The sequence below is a fragment of the Epargyreus clarus genome, unplaced genomic scaffold, assembly GCF_041222505.1.
Source record: "Epargyreus clarus isolate Ecla_fem2 unplaced genomic scaffold, WU_Ecla_fem_2.2 ptg000006l, whole genome shotgun sequence".
NCBI lineage: Eukaryota > Metazoa > Arthropoda > Insecta > Lepidoptera > Hesperiidae > Epargyreus > Epargyreus clarus.
Genome location: NW_027332214.1, coordinates 5158724 through 5179336, shown reverse-complemented (window position 1 = coordinate 5179336; position 20613 = coordinate 5158724). Strand labels below are relative to the sequence as shown.

At 41.6% G+C, this 20613-nt stretch overlaps 1 protein-coding gene across 1 annotated transcript; it reads left to right on the top strand.

The window, feature by feature from the left end:
* The first annotated feature begins 85 nt into the window (after positions 1 to 85).
* On the top strand, positions 86 to 20177 carry LOC140742783 (uncharacterized). The gene is made up of 26 exons (XM_073073782.1): positions 86 to 316; positions 557 to 616; positions 694 to 804; positions 1144 to 1300; positions 2029 to 2194; positions 3181 to 3399; positions 3833 to 3995; positions 4245 to 4382; positions 4753 to 4880; positions 5310 to 5493; positions 6052 to 6221; positions 6579 to 6982; positions 7423 to 7510; positions 7791 to 7907; positions 8140 to 8242; positions 8323 to 8469; positions 8549 to 8591; positions 8675 to 8767; positions 8844 to 10719; positions 11544 to 11698; positions 12386 to 12652; positions 13196 to 13376; positions 15772 to 15875; positions 16391 to 16552; positions 17573 to 17713; positions 19528 to 20177. Exons 2-26 carry the CDS (start codon positions 614 to 616, stop codon positions 19557 to 19559), a joined length of 5352 nt encoding a protein of 1783 aa, XP_072929883.1. The 5' UTR covers positions 86 to 316; positions 557 to 613; the 3' UTR covers positions 19560 to 20177.
* The last annotated feature ends 436 nt before the right edge of the window (positions 20178 to 20613 follow it).

The window sequence follows — 20613 nt, the reverse complement described above, 5'->3', positions numbered from 1 at the left end:
AGTGAGAATCTGTATTATATATAATAAATAAATAATGTAACGGCAACTACAAACTAAGTTACTTATGACATGGCAATAAATAAACTAACGTCAATCAAATCAATCGAGAAATGAAAATGGTGTTCGTCGTACATATTTTGTACGATCTTCGCATTGTGAATTAATTTGTTTGTTGAATATTTTATAGTGAATATGTATACATACGCGAGTTCAGTTACAATTTATGATTTCTACACGTATTTCATATCGACCGCACTCAACTAAACTCATTGTTTATACAGAAACGTATACGTTGCCGCGCAATCTACTTTCATAGGTCAGTTTATTGCTTCTTATTTTAGCGTTTGATACCTTTTTGCTTATTTTTTTGTATTCGCCTTACTATATAAATAACTCTGATACTTCATTAACAATTGGAGTTGCTTACTATTGTTTCTTTTATATTTGGGTCTCATGATGACGCTTTCTTTTAACTTCGAAAATTGATATTGTTTGAACTTTTAAAGAGTGATTAATGACGAAGTACGTAATGATAATACATTATCTTTAATTACAGGTGATTGGGAAGAAAACAAACTTATAGTTTTGATTATAATAACCATATTTCTAAACCATGGTAAGGAATCTATACTATTGTTATGTTCGTACTATTTGAATTCCTAAACACAATTCTTAAATCTTTCCCAATTTCAGCAAGGAGATGACCCACCCTTCTTGCCTGTTGGAACTGATGTCAGTGCTAAATATAAGGGTGCCTTTTGTGAAGCTAAGATAAAGAAAGTTGTTAGGAATATCAAATGTAAAGTAAGTACCACTTTAATTATTATTAATAAAGAATTGATACTTAAAATGAATAAACTCAATAAGTAATGAAAGTACTGCTTTGTTTAGCTCTTGAAATAGGTGTTTACTAGAATAGTAATGAAAATAAACTTGTGAATTTTTAAGAAAGTGCTAAAGATAAATATATTTGTGATTTCTAATAAAAAGTACAAGAAACTCATTTTTTTAAAATAACTTTCTGTGAATATCATAACCAGTTTACTAACTTTATTATAAGTAGTTAAAACAATATGTTTCACTAACAAATATCAGATTAGCTGCAGCAGTTAATCACAAATTAATGATTAATGATAATTCCAGGTGACTTTGAAAGCTGGAGGCATCACCACAGTTAATGATGATGTCATCAAAGGCACCCTCAGGGTGGGTGCCACTATTGAGGTCAAGCAAGACCCTAAAAAAGATGCAATGGAAGCAGTCATCACCAAGATACAGGACTGCAGCCAGTATACTGTTGGTATGTATTGGATCCATAGGCATAACTATAGCTTTGTTAAGGGAGGTTCTAAAGTAGCATGGTGCACCATGAGGGGATCCAATTAAAAATTTGGGAGGGTACAAAGATTCCCCCTAATTAAATTTTGTTTGCCCATCCCTTAAGGTCAGCAAATATTAGTATTTCAACTATATAAGGGTTGAGGGCAGTGTTTAGAACTCCTAAACTAACCTCTTATACATATGCACGTTATTAACTTTTTTATAGTAGAAAGCTAGCAATAGTTACTTATTGTTGAAGATTTTAAGTAGACATGTTGCTAACCTATTATTAAGCTTCAAATAATCTCATAACTCATAGAAACAAAGTATCAATAGGATAAGCAATGAAACCTTATAATTGGCCAGCACTTTGGGGCAATTAGTGTATACCTAAGTAGACTATCTTACCTACATATAAATTTGTTTACATTTTAAGTGAATATAAATGGTAAATAACTTCATCACCAGCACAGGTGAACATTTTTACAAAAAAATAACCCTAGCTGTGAACAAATAAATACAAATTACAAGCTTAGCTAATGAAATGTTATTTGTATTTCAAAATACTAATTTACATAGACTTCTATAAAACATTAAATTAATCACTAATTAATATAGATAGATAATAAATAAACATATACAGTAATAAAAAATATAATACTAAATTAGCTAACTTATTTTCTTCTAAATGATGATGTTCTTTCTCAGTGTTTGATGACGGCGACATAACGACGTTACGAAGATCAGCACTTTGTTTAAAGAGTGGGCGACATTTCAACGAAAGTGAAACACTAGACCAACTACCACTCACACATCCTGAACATTTTTCAACGCCAGTCATAGCTGGCCGGAGGGGTAGAAGAGGGAGAGCTCAGTAAGTAATACTTCATTAAAGACTGTTCTCTATAATAAAATTGTCTTTGTACTTATATAAATTCCATGGAATAAATAATTGTAAATGGGTCATGTACAGAATTCTGTTTAAGTTTTCCCTTCACTCAGTGGTGAGAGAGCATGACAAGTGAGTTTCATTTCATATTAAACATTCACATATAAGGGGTCGTACCCATACTATGTGACCCATTTAGAGGGGGGAGGGAGGTCTTTAAAATATTATGCTGAATCACAGGACCGGGGGGGGGGGGGGCTAAGATTTTTGTTACGTAGTCGAATTCATCGAGAGAAATCTCGCGCTTTTTTACTATATTTGAATATGGCGCGGAGTGTTTAGTGCTTCTTCAACTCTCAGTGGTTTAACTTGGTAGCGCATATGTCGAAACGTCAGCTGATTGAATGAAAACAGACGCGGTTTGTTTGACAGTTTGCAGTGTAGTGAAGTGGTCAAGCAAGTCGACGAGAACCCGTGCTACAGGCGTATACAATAATGCCGTTGTACCGTCCCAATAAATTCACATTCGCAATACTACGTAAGAATTGAGGGGGGGGGGTAGCATATACTACGGATGGTCACCAGAGGGGGGGGGGGGGGTCGAAAAATTAAAAAAAAAATAGGTCACGTAGTATGGGTACGTTCCCTAAGTGATAAACAGATATTCATATTACAAATTGTTTGTTATTGAAGATTTTGATTGACTGAGGCAGCTACAACAAAGATTTTGCTGATTAATGGTGATATATTAAATTTTCATTCGTTTGGTTAGATTGAATGTAGTAATTGGAAGAGTTCAGGCACTATAGTTGTCTATGAAAGACACTCACTAGGAATTATGTATACCTACTTGCTATTTCTGTATCAGAAAAAATCTTAAAAAATACTTTATACTGTGTTCAAAGTTTCCTTGTTATTCCACATAACATATTTGACAACAATTAATCTGAACATTAAAATGATTGTATCAGGTCGGAGGAAAGCGAAGGGGAGGGTAGTACGAGGCGCGTGAAGGCCGACAGCGCGGAGCGGGAGCCGCACGTGGGTCGCGTGGTGCTGGTCGAGGCAGCCAGCGGCGCAGAGCGGCGGCGGCCCCACCAGCCCGCCTTCCCAGCCCTCGTCGTGGCTCCCACTGCGCAGATCAAAGTCAAGGAGGACTATCTTGTGCGCTCCTTCAAGGATGGCAGATAGTGAGTTCATGATGACATAATATGAATCTTATGTAACATGTACCAACTTTGTCCCTACAAATTGAAACTATCTGTTTCCAACCTCAGGTAGGACTTATCCTATCTAGGCTGATTATAAATGCTCATGAGCAGCACCATCAAGTGGACTTCATGCTGATTTACCACCGGATTTTCTATCTAATATATTAATAGATAATAAATAGTATTCTGTACTAATTACCATCGTAAATAATATGGAAAGAGGATAATGGGTGATCAGTTACATAGAATAAGAAATTATTACTTTCCCTATGAAAAAAAAAAACATTACTATGTTTATATGTACTTTTAAGAAAACAAACTGATTTTTGCTTTTAAAGTATTTAAAAGAAAAATCTAGTTTATTTATACTTATATCCAACCAAAACTAACATAATCTTAATTCTCTTTTAAGCTACACTGTACCAAAGAAAGAAGCGCGCGAGTTCAGGAAGGGCAGCGCGCCTCTGGAGTGGTGCGGAGTGGAGGCGGCGCTGCAGTACCTCAACAACAATGTGTTACCACCGCACTGGGACCGCGACACGCTTTTCAACGAGCCGAGAAATACATCTGATGATGTGTGTCTATTTTTTGTTTTATTAAAATTATCTAAACAATATGAAGTACAAAATAGTAGGCTGCAAGAACTTGATTGAATAATTGAAATAATACTGGTATATCAAAATATCGTAAATATGAATACTTCAAATATTTATTAAAGTATGTTGAGGAAGACTTGCACTATTGAACCTTTGAGAGTATTATGTTTCTCACATATGGTTAGTATTGTAGTGAATAGGATAATATGCATACTTTATTTTTTGTAGAGTTCTGACGATGAGCCGCGCGAGGAAAAGGATCACTTTGTAGCCCAACTGTATAAATTTATGGACGACCGCGGTACACCGCTCAATCGTAACCCTACCATTGCTAACAGGGACATTGATCTGTACAGGCTGTTTAGGGTAAGTATCTACAGACACACCAATACTAGACATATCACCACAACACAAGTACTCAATAGTGTAATATAATTCATAATTTAAAGTATTTCAGAAACCTAAATTAATTTCTTGGCAAAAAATCTAGTAACATTCACTGCAATCTCACTAAAGAAAATTGTAAGTTGAATATTTTAATAGTTTCGCTTAACTTCTACAACTACATTTTTAATAATTTAAAAATTTTGCAATCTGGCACTAAAACATTAAAACTCATCTGCCTTGTAGAATGTTCTAAGCAGACATGTAATAGGACACAATAGGATGATTAGGTTTGAGTGGGGCTATGAGGATACAAAGCTTTTATTAATGGTTAATGTAATATATTCAACAGGTTGTCCAGAAACTTGGTGGCTACAACAGAGTAACAAATCAGAATCAATGGAAAACAATAGCTGACAAGATGGGATTTCATCCTGTAACTACAAGCATCACAAATCTCTGCAAACAAGCATACAAAAAGTAAGTTATTTATTTTACTTTAATAAGTCGGTATAATATTTTAATATAAAATCATTAACTATTAATAATAAAGTTTTATAAAGCGTAATTAACCTATGGAGTAAAACACGCATTTTGTCCAGCGTGGCAGCAGTATAAGAATAAATCTTGTATCAAGGTGTCTATATATTTCTCTATGTACATTTTTTATTTAGATGTACCCAAAATACGCACATAAAAACAGTTATTCCACGACTGCACACAGAGGTGGAAGAAAATGATTCCACGATGTCGCTCGTCAAAAAAATACTGTCGAACTGAATCTCCTTCTTTTTTGAAGTCAGTTAAAAATACATACAACCAAACTTAGAACTTCCTTCTTTTCGAAGTGTGTTAAAAATGTCTTTCTACGTCATGCTTGCGATAATACGAATGAATGCAAACCCCCAGGTTCCTGCACAGCTTCGAGGACTTCTACCGGAAGCTGGGCGTGACGCTGGTGGCGCACCCGCGCGGCGCGCGCACCCCGCCCGCCGGCCGCTCGCTCATCCGCGACCGCGACCGCCAGCCGCCCGGCGCGCCCGCCACGCCGCCCGCCGCCGGCTCGCCCGCGCCCGCCACCACCTCTAGCCAGGTACACTCCACAGATATATCCTCAGCGACCGCCAGCCGCCCGGCGCGCCCGCCACGCCGCCCGCCGCCGGCTCGCCCGCGCCCGCCACCACCTCTAGCCAGGTACACTCCACAGATATATCCTCAGCGACCGCCAGCCGCCCGGCGCGCCCGCCACGCCGCCCGCCGCCGGCTCGCCCGCGCCCGCCGCTACCTCTAGTCAGGTTTGTTTACCAATATTTGTTTCGCGACCAGCAGCCGCCTGTCACATCGTCCATGCTGCCCGCCTCGGGCTCGCCCCCGCAGCCATATAGTCGATCAAATCTGAGCAGAGAATGTAGACACCACCTCCATTCAAGGTCTATAGACTATTAATATGTCTTCCGCAATCGCCTGCCGCCCACGAGGACTTAGTAGGATTTCAAATTATCGTTAAGAAAGAAAAACATCCTTTAAACTGCAACTTAAAAACTGAAACTGAATTTCCTTGGGTACATTTTTCACAGTACAGTACAATAACTTGGTCTCAATAATTTTTTACATGTTTAATATTCATGTGCATAAAAAATCATAATTCTAGCGAGGTAAAGACAAGGACTCCGACAAAAGCGAAACAGATAAAAGCGAGAAGAGTGAGAAAGATGAGAAAATAGAGAAACCAGAAAAACAGAAGGAGAAGGAAAAGCCTCGTGTGAGCGACGAGGACGACAGCGCCGACAACCAGCCGCTCATCACTGCTGCGCCTAAACTGTAAGCATATTTTATATCTTTGTCGGGGACACCTTTTGATAGTTGTTAAATGATAGAGGTTTTGAAAGAAATTAAATTTATTGCATGATAATTTTTGAATGATAGTGTGAATACACTCGCAAATTTGTCTTGTTTTGTTTGTACGCGTCACGTAGTGCACTGAATGTTTCTACGATTGGCGTAAATGCGTGGTCAGCGATGTGCGGTCAAAGACCGTACAATCTTTTTTCTTCATAACATTTTAAATGATTGGTTCTAAATGTTAGTAGTATAGTTATTTATAGTTGTAATTTTATAATGAATTCCAGAAAGAATAATTTTGTTTATTGTAACCTTTTTTTGACAACCTCTTTGTAGATTAGAAAAGGAAAAGGAGAAAGAAAAAGAGAAGGAAAAGGAAAAGGAGAAAGAAAGGGAAAAAGAGAAAGAGAAGGAAAAAGAGAAAGAAAAGGAGAAGGAGCGGGAAAAAGAAAAAGAAAAGGAGAAAGACAAAGAGAAGGAAAAGGATAAGGAAAAAGAAAAGGATAAAAATAAGGAAAAGGAGAAAGATAAGGAGAAAGAAAAAGACAAGGATAAGGAGAAAGAAAAAGATAAAGATAAGGAGAAAGAAAAGGAAAAGGATAAAACTGTGTCGACCGCTGCTGCGGACGAGAAGAATGTTAAACCTCGTTCGCAATCGAAAACTCGGAGCGTGATCACACCCGCCAAAACTGAATTGCACGAAAAGAGGACGCCTAAAAGACGACCGCCGTCGGCCAAATGTGAGTACTATTTCAATTAAGAATTTCTAATTTCTAAATTTACTATAAAAATTAAGTAATAAAATACTAACAACTGAACATAGAACGTCCTCCTTTTTCGAAGTCGATTAATAAAATACTGATTTGAGTTCCCTGAAAATGCAATTCTATATATCTACTTCTATTTCTAATACATCTACATTTTTCAATTTATACTGTTTGATTTGATTGTCATTTCTATTGTTTGATTTATAAAAATATTCAGTTTCACCGAAACAAAATTAAATAAACATATGTCACTGGAAAAGCTAAAAGTCTCAAAGCAAAGGAGCTTCTTGGCGTGTTAGAGTTTAAGCCTTTCCAGTGACGATATATTTATATAAGTTCCAGTTTTATACATTTACTTACAGTAAGTGAAAAAACTATATATAAGTTTCAAGTTCATATACATTTATTTGCAGTGAGTGAAAATCCAAGCATGAGTGCGTCGCGGGCGTCACGACGTCCCCACGTGTCTACGGACAGCGACAGTTCAGGCAGGGCATCCAGGTAACATGAAAGTTTATATAAAATTGATATGGGAAAAAAATAAGCTGATTACGATTACGCAAAGCATTGCACAAAATTTTTCATACGTGTATTGCTGAGAGATTCTTTTTTGTTTTTTTTGTAATGAGACAGACATAATTTTTTAAAGTTTTCTAAATAAAAGTGACTGAAAAACGGACTAATAAATTGTGCCTTATTAAAGAAATTAGCAGCAATTTAATATTCTGCAGTTAGCCTTTATTACTGTTTTTTTTTTTGTATAATTATTGTATGTAAATAGATGCGGTCCGACGAAGAAAATGCAGAGCCGACGAAGTCAGAGCGCTAATTCAGCCAGCAGCGGCAATACCATAGCTTCTAACAGTAGCAAGAGGCCCAGAAAGAGAAAGAATACTGAGTGAGAATTGATATTTGTTTTTTCGAATTATTTTTTTACGCCGAAACTAAAACGGCACCTTTCTTAATTGTAGAAGATAAAATAGTGTAAAATAGTGAAACCTGATTGATTGATACTAGTATTCGCCAGAAGAAAAAGACATATTCATCAAGAATCTTAACAAATTGATCCATAAGAAATTTTAAGATGAGAAATATACTTGTGTATAATGTTTTATACCTATTATTTTCAGACCATCGACAAGTGAGCCAACTCGATCTGGTGGATCGAATGTAAAGGCCCAAGTTGGTGATAAGCTCAAAGTGTATTATGGACCCACACAATCTGAGTCAAAGGTATTTATAATTTTATTATAATAATATGATACAAAATGTTGAAAATGGATCAAAACAATATTAGTATGATATTATTGCAGGTAACATACGAAGCTAAAGTTATCGAGATATCGTCTGAAGGGATGCTAAGGGTCCATTATACAGGGTGGAATACGCGTTACGATGAGTGGATCAAACCACAGCGAATAGCCCTCAATGTGACTCAACATGAGGCTCATAACAAAAAAGTATGTAATACTCAAAACTTCACAGTTATTTTGTTTAATAACATGATTATTTATTTGATAATATTTGTATTTTTTACAGAATACTGGTATCAGCAGACGTGTGAGAAGCAAACGCACCGAAGGTATGATAAAATTAAATTTTAAATTTATTTAGTTAGTAAATTTCTCAGGTTTTTGATGTTCATCTAAAATCTATTGATTTCAGAATCATCGGCGCGCTCCGACTCAGACAGTGACTCGAGCAGTTATGAAGAAGTTAAGAGATCTTTAAAAAAGAATGATGATAAATCTTTGAAAAGTATGTGTAACTTAAATTTCACTAAACAAGTTACTTACAAAAGTTCCATCTGGTCATAGAAATATTTATGTTTCAGCACCGAGATCAAAAGACGCTAAATCGAGCGATAGCAGCAGTTCAAGCAAACCACGGAAGAGACCAGTAAGAACTGTTTCAACGCCCACAAACACTTCTCCAGCTAAGAAGCCCCGCCCTAACGCCGGCGGACTGCAACACCCAGGGCGAGAATACGATCTCAATGAAATAAGATCAGAGTTAAAAGGCTTGCAATGTGTGAAGCTAGAACCAGACGAACATGGAAAACAAGAAAACGCACAGACGGACCCTACAACATTGCCGGGTCAATCAAAAACGCCCCCATCAGATCCTACCCCACAAAGTCAACTCGATAAACAAGCGGAAGATGTTTATGAATTTAAAGAGCCTGAACCATTCGAATTGGAACTCCATGACGAGAAGAAAAAGCGAACTCACCGCATATTTGATGACATTTCTCCAAGCAAATATACATCTACTCTATCCAAGACCTTAAGTGAGGAAATATCAGAAGATACTTTACGACCGCGGACGCTGTCGCTTCGATCTCCGTCTCTATCGCCTTTCAGAGACTTTGGTACGTCACGTGATGCGCCGGGAAGAATGAGTCCTGAAGACGACTCTAAGGATGGCCTGTTCTCATTAGATGATGACTCGCTACCCGGAGAAGGTAGTTCGGGACCTATTTTCGAAGGCTTCACACCAGCTAAAAACCAAGAAACTTACTCTAAGAAAAGTAAAGTAACTAAACTGAGGCAACTCATTGACGACTCACCGGACAGTCCAGCTGACGACGAGCAGTCCTCTGATGATGAAGCAGGGGAACTAACTAAAGAGGAAGATAGTGATCCTAGTCCCGTAGATCCAAAAGCAGAAACTACAAAATCTCCAGAGCCTGTTAAGGAGGAACCTAAAGAACCTGAACCTAAGAAAGAAATTAAAGAAACGGTTATATCGGTAAAGGATATACCAGTTCCAGTAAAAGACATTCCTGTACCACCAACGTCGCCGCCACCACCAAAACTACAACTACCTAGCACATCAATCATTGTTCCTGTTCTAAAGGAACCTGAAGTAAAAATGGAAGAAAAAATTGTAAAAGAAGAACCATTTAAACCGTTACCTATTCCGCTTCCTCCAAATGATCCGCCGAAGGATCCACCCAAAATTAGGATCGAAAAGCTAGACCCGGAGCCAGCTATTTCAAAATTAGAACCGCCATCTAGTCCTCTTATCGATACTGAAGAAGATAAATCTGAACCAGACAGTCCTGCTAGGATAGACGTTTTGCCAGAACCACCTCCAGGCTTCCTTTTGCAATCTGAAGGCCCCAAGATAGCAGAAAAGTTGCTGCAAGCTATCAACAGCGCGAAACGGCTGTCCATGTCGCCTCCGCCGGCCGAAGATCGTGCCGATTCCCCAAATAAAGAAACTTCGAAACCAGTTGACGAAAAATTGACATTGGGAAAATTCTCTCCTGAACTGAAAGTCCCCGAAAAATTGTCACCGGATCCAAAGCCAGCTGTACCAAAGACGGATTTATTAAAACCTTTAACCAAAATTGATCCGATTAAACGGTTAAGTCCAGCTGATATAGTGGATTCGATATTCGGTGAGCCTTCCAATTTGTTGGATCTTAAGCCTGAAGCAGCTGATATAAAGAAAGTAAAGGCTAAAGAACCTACTCCTGAACTGGCACCAAGATTACAAAGTCCTCTTAACATTCTGGAAAGACGCAAGAGTGTTGTTACCGATTTGTCGCTATGCGGGGGCAAGAATAATAAGGTGTTAAGCGACACAATACAGAAGTTGTCGAGTCAAATCAATCAGTCGGTAACGGCTGCGAATATACCACTACCGCCTTTCCAACCGGAAGATAGGAGCGAATCGAGTGACTCAGACGATTCCGATAGAAGGTATGTAATTTTAATGATCATATAGATTATAGACAAACGTTATTTATATAGACTTCGAAAAGGGAGGAGTTCCTATGTTCGGCTGGATTTTATAAAATCGTAGGTTATGGCGAATCAGACTTAAATCTAAGGTTTGTAATTATATTACAACCAAACGTTCCCCTGACCGAGAATACTGGTTTTTTATAATGTATCATGCATATTCGTTTCGCTAACTGTAACACTTGTGGACGCGTGCAACGTTGTTGTCTGTATTTCCATGCGCAATTCCGGCACACGCCTGATACACAGTCTTAAATAAACGCAAACGTCGTGTGTGTACCTAAGAAGTATTTTTTCGGCATATTTAATAAAATTCTCTTAAGAAAGTAAATACTACAAATAAATTGTGTGTTACATTGCAACCACTTCTTACGCTAAAAATATGTGTTACTTGTAATTTGTTTCCCCGAACGTCCCAATTAAATATAACTCGAGGAACGTTATGATTGCAGGCATAGATAAATGTAGATATCTCACTGTCTTGTAATTGAAGGAAGCCATTAAATGGCTTAAACGACTGACAATTCTGTCAGCCAATTGCAATGGCTGTCATGGTGTAATTTCCGCGGAACAATGCCGACATGCGCAGTTAAGTGGTGCAAAAACACGAAATCGAAGAAAAGGCCGGAGAAATATCATTTCATTCGTAAATGATCTAAAAAGTACATTTTTTTAATATTTTTCAAAACACGAAAATAGAGGACAGTGACAATTTTAATTGTCAAAACTGGTTACATTTTCTTGTTAGGAGTGAGTAATCTTTACTAATCTATGGATTGCAGGTTAATAATCGACAAGTTGTCAGTGGACGAGTGGGCGAGCAGCGGCGGCAGCTCGGAGGCGGCGCGCCTGCACGCGGGCAAGTCGCCCGGCGAGTGGAGCGCCGGCGAGTCGCTGCTCATGCTCGAGGACGCGTGCAAGAACGAACGGAAACACAGTTAGTATCGCGTTCAGCTTGTCACGCGTTTGATTTTTTTTTCTAAGGACTACCAGACTAGTAGTCAGCAGCAGTACGTAATGGTAAGTGGCTATTGTCGTCCATGGACAACAGTAAATTACTAGTAACAGTAAATTACCAGATAAGGTTACTTTCCTACCTGAGGTCAGCCACAAAAGCGCTGTGAGGATTAAGCTGGATTGTCTCGGATTAATGTCTTCCATACCATCCCCTTTAAACTATAACACAGCTGCGCTTACCACTACTATTATAAGACGTGGCGTAGGCGTGGCGGTGAAGGCGCCGAAGTCGAACCACAATTGTACCGGTGAAATGAAAAGAAAAGTTGAATGCATGCAAAGTTAGCATTTATGTGCTACAATCCAAATTAATCATAATATAGCTTACCAATATTCCCGATATCCAGAGAGTATATTCAGAAATTTAATGATTAAGGAAATCGTCCCAGGAGATTCGACTGAAATCAATAGTAATATCTTGCGAAGCTTTTCGATACTTCATTAATCTTTATGGCAAGTGCTGTTATTATTTCAGCAATAGTACATATTAACAAGCATAATATACACAAACAGTACAGTCACATTGAGTATAAAACACAAAACTTATTATAAATATGTATTTCATTCAGCCTTTGATATCAAGTTAAATTTCTTAAAACAATTCCAGGCGCAAGTGTGGTAGTAGCCGGCGGGATCCGACCGAGCGCGGTGCCGATCATCCCGAGCGTGAGCATAACTGCCAACGCGAGCGCCATGGGCCCGAGCACCATGGCGTTGCCGAGCGCGGCGGCCGCGGAGGAGGACAGCAACCTGTCGATGCTGCTGTGCGAGGAGACGATCCCGGGCTCGCCGGCGCCCGACGCGGAGCCCGCGCCGCCGAGGCAAAGGCTCCATCTGCCGTTCGCGTGCGCGCCGCCGCATCATCATTCAAAAGGTAATGAGTTATGATTTTCGATTCGATCAGCAGAAGAATTTATGGAGTCAGGGAGGGAGTTTATCTATATAGGTTCAATATATATTATAGCATTTATTATATTTTTCACCATGAAAGTTTATTTGATAAATTCACCTTGTATTTTCAATTTGACATCGTTATTTTCTCATATGTCTGCGTAATTTCGGTGTACACCATTTAGGTGACGAGGAGAGAAATTTCATAATTTTCTATGGGGATATGTAGCTCATATGTGAGTGGCGTGCGGCAGGCCGGCAGGTGACGCTCGACAGATACGTAAAATGTTTGTAGCGCTCGCGTTTTTCTCTCTTATCTATCCACCGCACTTCTCTTAACAACAAACATGTCGTCAGTCTTTCGCTCAATCACTATGTCCATTTTCGATTGATGGAAACATTCGACTCGCTATGCCGTTCGTCTCCAGATATCTTCGACTGAGAAGAAACGGATCTTTAAATATACTAAGAATTTTCGAAAGCAAGTTGCGTTTTTATAAACGAGAGATACTTGCACTACTTGCAGGCGAGGAGCGTCGCAACTCGAGCGGTCCGCGCGATGGCGGCGCGCGCGACGCGGGCGGCGGCGCGGCGGGCGGTGCGGGGGGCGCGGCGCGGCGCTCGCCCGACGACTGGCCGCGCCGCGCGCCGCTCGACAACACGCCGCCCACCACGCCCGACAGCAGCCTCGACATGTCCCCGCACAGGTACGTCGCCGCCACACTACCGGCAGTGTGCAGCGTCGCCCGACGACTGGCCGCGCCGCGCGCCGCTCGACAACACGCCGCCCACCACGCCCGACAGCAGCCTCGACATGTCCCCGCACAGGTACGTCGCCGCCACACTACCGGCAGTGTGCAGCGTCGCCCGACGACTGGCCGCGCCGCGCGCCGCTCGACAACACGCCGCCCACCACGCCCGACAGCAGCCTCGACATGTCCCCGCACAGGTACGTCGCCGCCACACTACCGGCAGTGTGCAGCGTCGCCCGACGACTGGCCGCGCCGCGCGCCGCTCGACAACACGCCGCCCACCACGCCCGACAGCAGCCTCGACATGTCCCCGCACAGGTACGTCGCCGCCACACTACCGGCAGTGTGCAGCGTCGCCCGACGACTGGCCGCGCCGCGCGCCGCTCGACAACACGCCGCCCACCACGCCCGACAGCAGCCTCGACATGTCCCCGCACAGGTACGTCGCCGCCACACTACCGGCAGTGTGCAGCGTCGCCCGACGACTGGCCGCGCCGCGCGCCGCTCGACAACACGCCGCCCACCACGCCCGACAGCAGCCTCGACATGTCCCCGCACAGGTACGTCGCCGCCACACTACCGGCAGTGTGCAGCGTCGCCCGACGACTGGCCGCGCCGCGCGCCGCTCGACAACACGCCGCCCACCACGCCCGACAGCAGCCTCGACATGTCCCCGCACAGGTACGTCGCCGCCACACTACCGGCAGTGTGCAGCGTCGCCCGACGACTGGCCGCGCCGCGCGCCGCTCGACAACACGCCGCCCACCACGCCCGACAGCAGCCTCGACATGTCCCCGCACAGGTACGTCGCCGCCACACTACCGGCAGTGTGCAGCGTCGCCCGACGACTGGCCGCGCCGCGCGCCGCTCGACAACACGCCGCCCACCACGCCCGACAGCAGCCTCGACATGTCCCCGCACAGGTACGTCGCCGCCACACTACCGGCAGTGTGCAGCGTCGCCCGACGACTGGCCGCGCCGCGCGCCGCTCGACAACACGCCGCCCACCACGCCCGACAGCAGCCTCGACATGTCCCCGCACAGGTACGTCGCCGCCACACTACCGGCAGTGTGCAGCGTCGCCCGACGACTGGCCGCGCCGCGCGCCGCTCGACAACACGCCGCCCACCACGCCCGACAGCAGCCTCGACATGTCCCCGCACAGGTACGTCGCCGCCACACTACCGGCAGTGTGCAGCGTCGCCCGACGACTGGCCGCGCCGCGCGCCGCTCGACAACACGCCGCCCACCACGCCCGACAGCAGCCTCGACATGTCCCCGCACAGGTACGTCGCCGCCACACTACCGGCAGTGTGCAGCGTCGCCCGACGACTGGCCGCGCCGCGCGCCGCTCGACAACACGCCGCCCACCACGCCCGACAGCAGCCTCGACATGTCCCCGCACAGGTACGTCGCCGCCACACTACCGGCAGTGTGCAGCGTCGCCCGACGACTGGCCGCGCCGCGCGCCGCTCGACAACACGCCGCCCACCACGCCCGACAGCAGCCTCGACATGTCCCCGCACAGGTACGTCGCCGCCACACTACCGGCAGTGTGCAGCGTCGCCCGACGACTGGCCGCGCCGCGCGCCGCTCGACAACACGCCGCCCACCACGCCCGACAGCAGCCTCGACATGTCCCCGCACAGGTACGTCGCCGCCACACTACCGGCAGTGTGCAGCGTCGCCCGACGACTGGCCGCGCCGCGCGCCGCTCGACAACACGCCGCCCACCACGCCCGACAGCAGCCTCGACATGTCCCCGCACAGGTACGTCGCCGCCACACTACCGGCAGTGTGCAGCGTCGCCCGACGACTGGCCGCGCCGCGCGCCGCTCGACAACACGCCGCCCACCACGCCCGACAGCAGCCTCGACATGTCCCCGCACAGGTACGTCGCCGCCACACTACCGGCAGTGTGCAGCGTCGCCCGACGACTGGCCGCGCCGCGCGCCGCTCGACAACACGCCGCCCACCACGCCCGACAGCAGCCTCGACATGTCGCCGCACAGGTACGTCGCCGCCACAGTACCTGCTGAGAAACGTGGGAAATTTCTGCTTATAACAACAATGAGGGATTTGACGTGTTTTCAAATAATAAAGAAGATCGAGGCGTCCTCAAATCGTCAGGTGAGACTAATTTTATTTGGGAGACATTTATAAATGTCCATGGTCAACAATTGCCACTGACCAGGTATCAGGTGTACTGCATACTCGTTTGTTAATTTTGTATTATAAAAGATGTATCAATTACAATAAAAAAAAACACCTACAAAGATCGGTGTTTTTTTTTTCGGTTCGGAAGTTTTTCAATTCAATGCTTATTAAAAGTTTTTATTCGCGCTTGCAGGGAACGACGTATATCAGAGCGAGATAGTCCTTCGGAGCGAAAGGAAGATGAAGACGACAGTCGCGCACAAGACGCCTTATCGCTGGATATTGATAAACCTCATGGTAGGTTAAAATTTTATTCGCTACCGATACTACTCGTATATTATCGAAGTAATCAGATATGTAAACAGTCATTGTGTGATTTATGAAACATAAAATAACATTTATTCGAATTATTTAAGCAAATAAATAAATGTTCTTATTAGCTTGAGATCCTAACGTAAACCTGTTGTAAATCTCGTGTGATTTTATAAGCATAAATTTGCTTAATATTTATTAGGTCGTGATGTTAAAACAATCAACGAAACACCCAAAAATTAGTTATTCTTAGTTAATAAATATATAGTTAGTTAGTAAATATATATCTTATTTTGTTGAATATTTTATTAAGTAAATTTATTAATATTTGATTCTGTTTATACCGTCCTCGCTGATTTCTGCTTGACCTAAAGGTTTACTGGTAGAGAATGCTCATAGCATTAAGTTCGCCTTTGTACCATATTTTAGGTATATGAAGAATAAATAAATAAATAAATAACATTTTGTGAGGCGAAAGTGTAACACGTTGCGTTCCCCAGTGAGCGGGCGGTCGCGCAAGGCGTCGGAGAGCTCGGCGGCGGGGCGCGGGCGAGCGCGGCGCGCGCGGCGCGACACGGCCGAGCGCGAGTTCGCGCACGCGCACGGCAACGCGCACGCCGCGCACCAGCCGCCTCTCAAGTACAACTTCTATGTTGAGCTCGGTGAGATAAAACACTAGTCTTGGGTAGTATTGTGGTTAAAGATCATTTATTCTCAAAAGAATTGGTTACAATTCACTTAAATGAGAACTTAAGATAAATTACATTCATAAGTAATGAGCATGAGGGTAGACTGCAAAAGTTATGTGAATTGTAGTTTAAAAACTAAAAACCACGCTAAAACCGCACAAGGTAAATCGTTAATCCTGATCCCTGATGATCCTGATGAGGAGAATGGGATAAAATTATTAAATGTATTGTCATCGGTTCTTGATAATTGTTCAAAATTTTAAATTAATTGGACCGTTCAAAGTGGGTAAAATTCGAGTTCAAAGATTCCGTTACATATATACATACATACAACCCAAGCTAATAAAAGCGTGTTAAAAAGCACTGATAGCCTAATGGTTTAGAAACTCTGCCTCTTAAACAAGGGGTCCGAGGTTCAAATGCTAGGCACCCCTGATTTTTCAGTTATATGCGTATTAAAAATTAATGATCACTTCAATATATCGTCAAGTGGTGAATGAAAACATCGTGGGGAAGCCTGCATACTTACGTAAAGTTCCGAACTATTACGCCCAAAACTACTACAACACACGCCTGTAAGATTACAAATATAATCTCAACAATTTTAATACGCCATGTAACGTTAAGTGAAGTATAACATTCATATCCCTTATTATAATAGTATCCTTTAATATTTAAGCCGACGACAGTTTCTTAATCTTTTCTTCGCAATGTTACATTTAACACATTTATTATCTTGCCATGTACTGGTGGCAACATCGACAACTATTGATAGCCTTACGCTTAGTTTGTTTAAATAATTTAAACCATTATTTGAATTAACCACTTGAAAGAGGTTCTGAACCAATAGCCTGAACACAGGTCTGGCTGATTTATTTATTATTTTACTTTTAATCAATATATAAGTGTTTTATTTAATATGGATTAATTATATATACTGATAAATTAATTCTATACGGAACGCTAACTGAACATTCATTATGAATTCCACAGATCCATCATGGGATTGCCCGACACGCATCAACGTGCTAACAACCCGCCTGGCGGACCTGCGCAAGGCGTACCACTCGGTGAAGGCGGAGCTCGCGGCCATCGACCGCCGGCGTAAGAAGCTGCGACGCAAGGAGAGAGAAGGTAGAGTCCGCGCTAAACTTCTAACCCGCTCTGAATATAGAAACGAGTCGCGTCGCAACACGAAATTGTAGATATTAGAGGGACGATGACAGCGCGGGAGCCCCCGGCACACGTCAGCTGCCCACTCTCGCCCACTCTCGCCAAAATTTTTAGTTCGGTTTGAAATTATCTGAAACGTAAAAATTTTTTACGTTTCAGATAATTTCAAACCGAATGGCAAAAAAAAAAATTTTATGTGCCCTTTCAGCATAAATCCCTATTAACCCTTAGTTATAGGCCCTTTTACCTTTAAGCACGCGATATAGCTGCGTTAGTGTGCCCTTACTGTTGCTACGGAGTATATGCTTGTAGTTGTATTCGACGTATTGTCGTCGAGCGAGCTTCATTGTCCTACCTAAGATTCGAACAAATTACGGTAAAACAATGATTACCTTCGAAGGAGCACGAATTTATAATAAAATACCCTCATCTATAAAAAATGTGAATTCATTTGACGTATTCAAGAGGAATCTGTACCAATACCTAATACTGTAGTGCTATACATTTTTAATTAACATTTAACATTTTTAACGAATACGTCAGGTGTATAGAATCTTTTGATAATGCGCGACGACGAAATGATTGTATTACCTCACTATGTTCTCATGTAAGTGACAACTGTCTTTATGAGAATAAATTTCTTTAAACCTATTCGACCGCATTGGCTCTCTGAGTACACCTGAGCGCAAAAACTTCAGAGCAGACAAGAAGTTTAGCGCAGAGCACATGACATGCCGTTATAGTTTGGCCGCTCTCCCTCAGTGGCCAGACTATGTCATGCCAGGTCATGAAAAATAATTACTAACCAGCTGATTTTTTTTTTATTAGCTGTCTAACATTTACACAGCTTACTACCCACATTGTCCTACAAATTGCGAAGTACGTTATTCCAGTCCGCCAGTTTTATAGTTTATTTATATTATATTATAGTTAAATTACAAATCTTGTAGGATTAATAAAAGTTACCCTTTTTTTTGTAGGACATTGTTTTATTTAGATAAAAATTATATTATCCTATCACGTGATACCTTTGTCCTACAGTTACTAATAAAAAAAAGAATCCTGCGGAATTAACATCTTTTCAGCGTAGGTCCGAGATGACATACCATGCAATTTGTAGGACAATGTGCATGGTAGACTATGTAAATGGTAGACAGCCAATAAAAAAAAATCAGCTGGTTAGTAATTATTTTTCATGGCCTTGTTTATGATACATGTTGGAGAGGGGGGACGCCTTAATAAAAACCTTATATTTTGTAGGACAAATATTTTTTCACGTTATTTAAATAATTATCTTGATAATTAACAAAGAAAAATTTGGTTAGTAATAAATTTTTAGAATTCGTCCGGTCAACATATTTTATCCTTGCTGCCCCATCAAGCTACCATTTACCAACATTGCTGTAAGGAAAAATGTTGGGCGTCTTGTCGAAACGAAGCTACTCGCGAAAAATCAGCTTGTTATTAATAAATGATGAAAACTATACTAGGGATCCTGTACTATCATACTAGAAAGCAATAAGAAATCATAATAGAATGTTATGTTAGAAAAGATCCAGAATTAATATTATAAATAGTCTAGAATAATACCAGGTGACCCGGCAAACGTTGTGTTGCCATATAAATAAAAAATGTTAAGGGTGAACAACCCTTATCACTTAATGGTATGAAAAATATATAACATTTGGTGAAAATCAGTAAAGCCGTTTCGGGGGAGTACGGTTACTAATATTGTGGTACCAGAATTTTATATAAGATTACAATTTTATTTTTAGCCGTGAAGGCAGCGAAGGCGGCGTGCTCCTGATAGCAACCCGCGGCGTAGGCTGCCCGCAGGCGGCTGGCCTCGCGCTGAGCGCCCACGCGGCTGGACTGTGTTTATTCGTTATAGAATAGACAACGTTAATTTTCATTCTAAATATTAACCCTGTGGTTACAGTGTAGAATGTCAATTGTTGAATGTTTTGCTTCAGAGTTATATGAACGTGAATGAAAAGGAAAACTTATCTTATATAATTACGTTACGTAATTTAGATATACATATTCCCAAAAGAAATATTTTTCCTAACATAATTTGGTTAAAGTGCTACATGACTTAAATGCTGGCATCATATTTTGTGTTAAGTGCACACTGATTTTATTATTTTATAAGTTTGCTTGTCCTTGTCATCCGACGAATAATCGCTACCGATTGTACAGATTTATTAACTGTTTCTACATTATTTATATTGTGTAAAATAAAATTATATCTTGTTCCAAAATATAGTGTCATGTTAGAAAATTTTATACCCTGTGGCTTTTTGTGTATGATTACTGTTAAGATTTTTTGCAATGAGTCTTAATGTTACATTCTGTTTATAAATACAATATAGAAACATAATATGATTACCAATTTTTATTGGAAGAATAAAGGTTTTTAATTTTATTGGTTTTACTTATTTTAATTAAACCCCATATTATTTTCATAAGAAAACCATGATAATATCAAGGAATAGTATTACTTAATCTATGATAATAACTAAACCAAGCTTAAAATAAGTCCATTTGCTGGATGAACCTCTCAGATTACACACAGAAATGTGATTTTGGCTTTTTGTTCAACACGTTTGTAATCAATAAACTAGAACAATGTTTCTGTCTTACGTTTTTAGTATTATAGTGTGTATTTTTTAGAAGTATAGTGTGTAGTTCTGTTACATATATTAATTATACTGTGTTATAATTCTTCATAGGATGTGAATTGTTTAAAAAAAATGGGGGAGTTACTATAAAGTAATGAAATAAATAATATTGATCAAGTGAGACTTTAGGCTATTAAATCCACGGAACAATAAAAACTACTTGGTATCGGAATCGTCCCA